The 8,999-nt window shown below is 25.2% G+C and overlaps 1 protein-coding gene across 1 annotated transcript; it reads right to left on the bottom strand.

The window, feature by feature from the left end:
- Window positions 1-8,048: 8,048 nt before the first annotated feature.
- On the bottom strand, window positions 8,049-8,895 carry LOC122851040. The gene is made up of 4 exons (XM_044150089.1): window positions 8,464-8,895; window positions 8,323-8,394; window positions 8,173-8,262; window positions 8,049-8,099 (listed from the first exon to the last, which is right to left on the bottom strand). The coding sequence occupies exons 1-4, from the start codon at window positions 8,893-8,895 to the stop codon at window positions 8,049-8,051; spliced, it is 645 nt and encodes a 214-aa protein (XP_044006024.1).
- Window positions 8,896-8,999: the final 104 nt, after the last annotated feature.

The following is an 8,999-nucleotide window of genomic DNA, read 5'->3' as shown; positions in this document are numbered from 1 at the left end:
CATTATTATCTATTTATTCATTTGTTATTTTGATTTAACGTCATACTTTAATGATTATTTTGTATATATTTTGCCTTACACTCAATTTTGTTTGATATATGTGGATACGTATCCAACAGCGTCGTAGTTCTAAACTTCTAATTAATTTGACACAGTATGACCAAATATGTGACTACTGTACCAAAAATCTGTTAAATTAATTAGATCTATTATATTAATATTTATTTAAATTTCGAAATGAAATCGCTCACAACATAGAACGTTTCAAAAACTTACTGAGTATGGAAGAGTACCATCTAACTGAAACACACCACAACTAGTGAAATCGACATGATTATCTAATATCTCCAATGCAAATTGTTGAAGCTGTCAATTAAAATTAACCATTATTATAAAATAATTCAATAAAATAATTGATTAATAACTTACCTCTTCTTGAAGTTCATCACCCAGTATGGATCTTGACATTATCTTGTGAATTAAATTTCCTGTACGGTTCATCTAAAACGTTAATTCATAAATAAAAATAATTTATATAACATGGATTAAATTGTCACATATTCGTACCTCTTCCTTGAAGTTTTCAACCATTTTAGCTAACATGATAATTGGAGAGAATCGAAATAACAAAAGTAAGCCTGTAGAAATAGTTGTAGCTGATGTTTGTTCAGATGTTCCAGTTATAAATTGTATTATTAAATAATAAGTTCCATATATGATAATTCCAGTGTCATAAAGAATAATTGCTAGTAAAGGAAATGAAAATAAATTTGCTACGAAATAGCTTATTGTATGAATGATTTTCATTGCCCGTCTAATTGAAGTTAACTGCACAATATCAAAGTTTGACAATCTTAAACGACTTTTAAAAAAAATGTATTCTTCATACCCGCAAGTGCGACCTCCAATTTTCACAATAAGCTCATTCAAACTGGCAATTCTACGAAACAGAATTTCCAAAATAATTACATACTCAATAATAAACCAATTGAGGATGTTAGCACCAGTTATGTGCACTAAATATCCCAAATTTTGGGGAAATCCAATTACAAATGATACATAAATACCAATTACAATAATGACGTATGTTAAAAGCACCAGAATTACATTTAAGCTTGAATCAATTTTATAGTATTTGTTTATTTCAATCATTGATGAATCTAATTTCATTAATTTGTTAATACTATCAGCAATATTTTTTCTTTTTAAACAAACTGAAATATACACTATATTAAGTGATAATACTTGTAATACTGACAGACAACGTTCAATTGAATCGGTCACTATTGTTTTATCTGCATAATCGTCATCGTTCACAAATGGATTAAAAAATATACTTAAAATCTGGTAGGTAGTTAAACAAACAATAGTGTATACCAAATCAGAAATAGTACTAAAAAATTTTATTTTACTGTTTAGTACTCGATAAATTCTATTATGATAAATAACACTATTTTCAAATGATACAGGTGCTAATCCCATTATTTTAAATAAATAAAACGAACACTTTAAGATTATTTTTTTTTTTGTTGAATACAGTGGTTTAATTGGGCTTATCATTTTTAAGCTTTTGTGGACTTAACAACGCTTTATGATATTTTATTGTATTATGATTTATAATGTGAACATTTTATATACATAGTTATAGTGTTGCCACGATACGATACAATACGATAACTCAGGCATTATCGTATCATTGAATTTTCACGATATTGTTAATGTCGTGACTATCGTCAAAATTATCGTCGATTAGATCAAATTATTGTGAAAAGCTTTGTCAATTATAATGCACTTTGTATCATAACAAGATCATGGTACTAATTTAGTTGACACATTATAACTATATACGTTACTAGTGTACCAAAAATCTGCAAAATTAAATATGCGCATAATTTAAGACATATTATAACTTGATATACAATTTTAGTACAATATTTTCTATATCTAAAAATCGAACTTACTGAAAAAGAAAGAGTTTCATCCAACTCAAACACCCCACAGCTGGTAAAACTGACATCATTAGCCAATAAATCTCTGACAAGTTGTTGTAGCTGTAAAATAAAAAATTTACAGTCATATAAAAAAATTAATTTTAAAATATATTGAATAATTACTTCTTCTTTAAATTCTTGATCCAATATAGAACGTGAGATAATCTTGCAAACTAAATATCCAGTATAATTTATCTAAAATAAAAATTCATAAAATTATTAATTGAAATTATTTTTAACAAATGATTTATATTTTCAAAAAAATACATACTTTTTCTTTGAACTTTTCTACTTTCTCAGCCAAAACAATAATTGCAAAAGACGGAAATATAAAAGAAAGACCACTATGTATTTTTATTATCAAACTTTGTTCAGATGAGCTATTGATAAAAGATGTTATAATGTAATAAGCTGAATATAATAAAATTATACTGTTATAAAAAACAATCCACAATAAAGGAAATGAAAATAAATTTTCTATGGAACAGGTAATTGTGTAAATATTTGTCATTGCTTTTCTAATTGAAGTTATCTGTATTAAATTAATATTTGACAATCTCACACGAGTTCCAAAATAGATATCTTCTTGACGATTTAAACTGCGACTTCCAATTTTGACAATAAGCTTATTTAAACTACGAATTCTTCCAATGAGAAATTCTAACATAATTGCATATCCAATTATAAACCAATTTAAAATAATACCACCTGTGAGTTGAACCATGTACGTATAATGTCCAGGAAATGCAATTGCATGTGTGGCAAAAAGACTTATTGATATAATGCTATTAACAACTAAAATCACAATTATACTTAAACTCGATTCAATTTTATAATTACTATTTATTCGAATAATTGATAAATCCATTTTCATTAATTTATTCATATTATCAGCAATGATTTTTCGTTTGGAAAAAACTGTAAGGTACATTATGTTGACAGATAAAAATTGTAATACTGTCAAGCTCTTTTCAATGACATCTGTAATAATTTTTTGATCTGGATATGTATCATTACTTACAACTCGATTAAAAATTATATTTAAAATTTGGTAAATTATTAATAGGATAATATTATGCAACAAATCAGAATAAGTACTGTAACATTGTAGTTCATGATGTATTTGATTATTTTGATTTATATAAATAACACTATTTTCAAATGACACTGGTGCTAATCCAATTATTTTAAATAAATAAAACGAACACTTTGAAATTATTATTTCTTTTTTTGAATAAAGTTCAACTCGTTCAACTTGGATCGTCATTTTTATTTTATTTTTGTTAATTCATTTATGCGTGCATACTCGTTCGAGTGTTATGCTTAATATAATAATGTATATTGTAATTTATAATATATGATATTAGAGTGCGTGGTCAGAATCAGATAGTACAGCTGAGTAACAATCTGATTAAAATACCTATTAATAATATAAACAATCTGATGGTATATAAAGACATTTTTTATTCATAAAGCTATACCAACTTCACGCTATGATTTATGAATGCGCATGTAGCTAAATAATTTTTATTATTTAAAGCAAATTTATATTTTTTTTTTAAATCAGCAAGTAATTATTTTTAGTGCCAAATATACAAATATCAATCTTATAAACTATTGCTTTGTCAAAATTAGTACAATCAAAGTTGCTGTTTTGTCATCTTTAGAAGAACGACGAAAAAATAACTCCACACATTTGAATTGAACTTTCACAGTTGATATAAAATGACTAAATACGTTACCATTGTTCCAAACATCTGTAAAATGCAATAATACAATTTTTTTGTTCAGTCATAAATTTTTAGTGCTAAGATAAAATAACAAATGATATTTAAAACTTACCGAAGCAGACAAGGTACCATCTAATTCAAATATACCACTACTGGTAAAACCAACATTAGAAGCAAGTAGTTCTTTTGAAAGTTGTTTGAGCTATTATAAAATTAAAATTTACAATTGTATTATAATTTATATTTTTTATAATTTATAAAAAATAGAAAAAAGTACGAAATATATTTAAAAAATTTACCTCTTTTTTAAACTCATCGTTCATTATAGATCTTGAAATTATCTTGTGAACTGAATTTCCAGTATGATTCATCTAAAATGATAATTATTATTAATTAGAAATTATTCATAATAAAAATAATATAAAATGCAAAACATCTATTACCTCTTCCTTGAAGTTTTCAACTTTTTCAGCAAGCATAATAATTGGAAACAACGATGTCATCAAAGACAGTATTGAATTCATTATTGATATTAAACGTCGATCAGATGATATATCGATGAAAGGTATTATTAAATAATAAGATGCATATATCATGACTCCACTATCATAAAGAATAATCCATAGTAAAGGAAATGAAAATAAATTTACTGTGAAAGAGCTAATTGTATGAATAGTCGCAATTGCTTGTCTAATTGATGTTATTTCAATTAAATTAGTATTTTCCAATTTAACACGAGTTTTAAAAAAAATATCTTCTTGATATTCCAAAGTGTGACCTCCAATTTTTAATACAAGTTCATTCAAACTACGAATTCTACTGATAATAAGCTCTAAAATAACCACATATAGAATAATGAACCAATTAACAATAATGTTACCATTAAGTTGCACTAAAAACATCAAGTTTTCAGAAAATCCAATTATGTGTGTAACAACAACCCCAATTCCAATAATGGCATATGTACAAATTACCAGAATTATATTTAAACCTGAATTGATTTTATAATAACAATTAATTTGAAACATTGATGAATCAAGTTGTATTAATTTATTAATAATATCAGCAATATTTTTTCGTTTTGCACAAATTGAAATATACATTATTATCGAAGATAACATTTGTAGTACAGATAGACTACATTCAAGTAAATCTGTAGTATTTGTTTTATCTGGATAACTTTCAGTAGTCGTAATTGGACTGTAATATATACCCAAAATAAGGTAAATAGTTAAACATACAATACTGTATAGCAAATCCGAAAAACTACTTTGACATTTGAGCTCAAAACCCATATAACTATTTCTATCGTTATAAATGAATGTATTTCTAAATGACACTGGTGCTAATCCATATATTTTAAATAAAAAATATAAACACTTCATGATAATTATTTCTTTGATTGAATAAAACTGTTCAACTTGAGTTGCCATTTTTTTTTTTTCGTTTAGCTTGTTGTACATGTGTGCTTGTGAAATTATCAACGCTGTATAATGAATATAATATACTTTATGCTTATAATATGAGCGTGTGATGCATGACCAAAATCAGATTGAAATACCTTATAGATAATTCAGAATAATAAAATATAAATAATCTGATAAAAAGACCAAACAAAAATCAATAGTCACTGACTGTACATTATGATTGATAATATATACCTATACATATTAATAATATATTACATAAAGAGTAATCCATAGTAAAGGAAATGAAAATAAATTGGCTGTTGAAGTGCTTAATGAGTGAATGGTTGTCATTGCTCGTCTTATAATATTTATTTGTAATAAATTTGAATTTGACAATCTTACACAAGTATTGAAAAAAATATTCTTGATCTAAGATCTTTTAAAGTGTGACCTCCAATTTTGACAATAAGCTTATTAAAACTTAATTCTACCGTCAAGCTCTTTTCAATGACATCTGTAATAAGTTTTTGATTTGGATATGTATCATCACTTACAACTCGATTAAAAATTATATTTAAAATTTGGTAAATAATTAATAGGATAATATTATGCAACAAATCAGAATAAGTACTGTAACATTGTAATTCATGATGTATTCGATTATTTCGATTTATATCAATAACACTATTTTCAAATGATACTGGTGCTAATCCAATTATTTTAAATAAATAAAACGAACACTTTCAAATTATTATTTCTTTTTTTTGAATAAAGTTCAACTCGTCAACTTGGATCGTCATTTTTATTTTTATTTTTTTTTGTTAATTCATTTGATAATTCAGAATCAGATGGTCCAGCTAAGTAACAATCTGATTAAAATACCTATTAATAATATAAACAATCTGATGGTATATAAAGACATTTTTTATTCATAAAGTTATACCAACTTCACGCGATGATTTATAAATGCGCATGTAGCAAAATAATTTTATTATTTAAAGCACATTAATAATTTTTTAAAATCAACAAGTAATTATTTTTAGTGCCAAATATACATATATCAATCTTATAAACTATTGCTGTGTCAAAATTCGTACAATCAAAGTTGCTGTTTTGTCATCTTTAGAAGAACGACGAAAAAATTACTCAACACATTTAAATTGGTCCTTTACAATGGTTATATTTTGATTCATCATAGTTGACATAGAATGACTAAATACGTTACCATTGTTCCAAACATCTGTAAAATACAATAATACAATTTTTTTGTTCAGTCATGAATTTTTGATGCTGAGATGAAATAACAAATGATATTTAAAACTTACTGAAGCAGACAGGGTACCATCTAATTCAATTATACCACTACTGGTAAAACCAACATTAGAAGCAAGTAGTTCTTTTGAAAGTTGTTTGAGCTATGATAACATTAAAATTTACAATTGTATTATAAAAAATAGCAAAAAGTACGAAATAAATTTACCTCTTTTTTAAACTGATCGTTCATAATAGATCTTGAAATTATCTTGTGAACTGAATTTTTAGTATGATTCATCTGAAATATGATAGAAATTATTTATAATAAAAATAATATAAAATGCAAAACATCTATTACCTCTTCCTTGAAGTTTTCAACTTTTTGAGCAAGCATAATAATTGAAAATACTGAGATCATGAAAGACAGCATTGAAGTTGTTATTGATATTAAACTTCCATCAGATGATATATAGATAAAAGGCATTATTATATAATAAGCTGAATATATCATAACTCCACTGTCATAAAGAATAATCCATAGTAAAGGAAATGAAAATAAATTTACTGTGAAAGAGCTTATTGTATAAATAGTCGCAATTGCTTGTCTAATTGATGTTAATTCAATTAAATTAGTATTTTTCAATTTAACACGAGTTTTAAAAAAAATATCTTCTTGATATTCCAAAGTGCGACCTCCAATTTTTAATAGAAGTTTATTTAAACTACGAATTCTACTGATAATAAGCTCTAAAATAATTGCATATTCAATAATAAACAAATTAATAATAACGTCACCATTAATTAGCACTAAATATGTCAAGCTTTCAGGATATCCAATTATGCTTGTAACAAAAAGACCAATTACAATAATGGCATATGTACAAAGTACCAAAATTATAGCTAAACTAGAATTGACTTTATAATTACAATTAATTTTAAACATTGATGAATCAAATTGTATCAATTTATTAACAGTATCAGCAATATTTTTTCGTTTTGCACAAATTGAAATGTACATTATTATCACTGATAACATTTGTGATACAGATAGACTACATTCAAGTATGTGTGTAATATTTGTTCCATCTGGATAATTTTCATTAGTCATAAACGGATTGTAACATATACCCAAAATCATGTAAATAGTTAAACAAACAATACTATATAGCAAATCCGAAAAACTACTTTGACATTTGAGCTCAAAATCCATATAACTATTTCTATCGTTATAAATGAATGTATTTCTAAATGACACTGGTGCTAATCCATATATTTTGAATAAAAAATATGAACACTTCATGATAATTATTTCTTTGATTGAATAAAACTGTTCAACTTGAGTTGTCATTTTTTTTTTTTTCGTTTAGCTTGTTGTACATGTATGCTTGTGAAATTATCAACGCTGTATAATGAATGTAATACTTTATGCTTATAATATGAGCGTGTGATGCATGGCCAAGATCAGATTATAATACCTTATAGATAATTCAGAATAATAAACCATAAATAGTCAGATAAAAAGACTCAGCAAAAATCAATAGTCACTAACTGCACATTATGATTAATAATTCCGTATTCTTAATAAACTATACTTTTTGGAGTATTCTAATATTTTTTCCTTATTGATGTAATATTCAAATATATGTTAATCAGTTTTTTTAAAATTAACCCAGTTGGCCCAATATTATCAAATATGTAACTATTGTACCGATAATCTGTAAAATAAATTAGTTAAAATAAACATCCATTAAAATTTTAATATACATGATTAATCATAAAAAAACTTACTGAGAATGGAAGAGTTCCATCTAAGTAAAACACATTACAACTGGTAAAACTAACATCGTAAGCCAATAATTCTCTGGCAAATTGTTGAAGCTGTCAATAAAAATTTAAAATTATTATAAAAAATTGCTAAAATAAATAAAAAATATTTACCTCTTTTTGAAGTTTATCATTCATTGTAGATCTTGACATTATTTTGTGAACCAAATCTCCAGTATTTTTCATCTAAAATTAATAATTAATAATAAGAATTCGTATAAATTATTTTGATGTATAATGCAAAAAAAACAATACCTCATTCTTGAAGCTTTCAACTTTTTCAGCTATTATACTTATTGAAAAAAATATAAACATAAAACAAAATCCTGAATAAATTGTAATAGCTAATGTTTGTTCAGATGATTCAAGAATAAATGGCATTATCATGTAATAAGCTGAATATAACATACATCCACTATTGTAAAGAGTAATCCATAGTAAAGGAAATGAAAATAAATTGGCTGTTGAAGTGCTTATTGCGTGAATGGCTGTCATTGCTCGTCTAATAGCATTTATTTGTATTAAATTTGAACTTGACAATCTTACACAAGTATTGAAAAAAATATATTCTTGATCTTTTAAAGTGCGACCTCCAATTTTTACAATAAGCTCATTAAAACTTTTAATTCTACCGATGAGAATTTCCAAAATAATTGCATATTCAATAATAAAAAAATTCAAAATCATACCAGAAATGATTTGCACTGTATACAAAAAGCTTACAGAAGCTCCAATAATATATGAAACAAAAACACCAATTACAATAATGGCAGTTGTACAAAGTACCAGAA

Source organism: Aphidius gifuensis, linkage group LG3 (assembly GCF_014905175.1).
Source record: "Aphidius gifuensis isolate YNYX2018 linkage group LG3, ASM1490517v1, whole genome shotgun sequence".
NCBI classification, from domain to species: domain Eukaryota; kingdom Metazoa; phylum Arthropoda; class Insecta; order Hymenoptera; family Braconidae; genus Aphidius; species Aphidius gifuensis.
This window is presented reverse-complemented; position numbering and strand designations above follow the sequence as displayed.

Excerpts from the sequence above, each read along its gene's own strand:
- LOC122851040 (XM_044150089.1), bottom strand. The coding sequence starts at position 8,895 with ATGATTTTGAATTTTTTTATTATTGAATATGCAATTATTTTGGAAATT. Across the intron at positions 8,395-8,463 it reads TTGAAAGCTTCAAGAATGAG|ATGAAAAATACTGGAGATTT; the intron begins GTATTGTTTTTT and ends TATTAATTTTAG. Across the intron at positions 8,100-8,172 it reads ATGGAACTCTTCCATTCTCA|ATTATCGGTACAATAGTTAC; the intron begins GTAAGTTTTTTT and ends TTTATTTTACAG.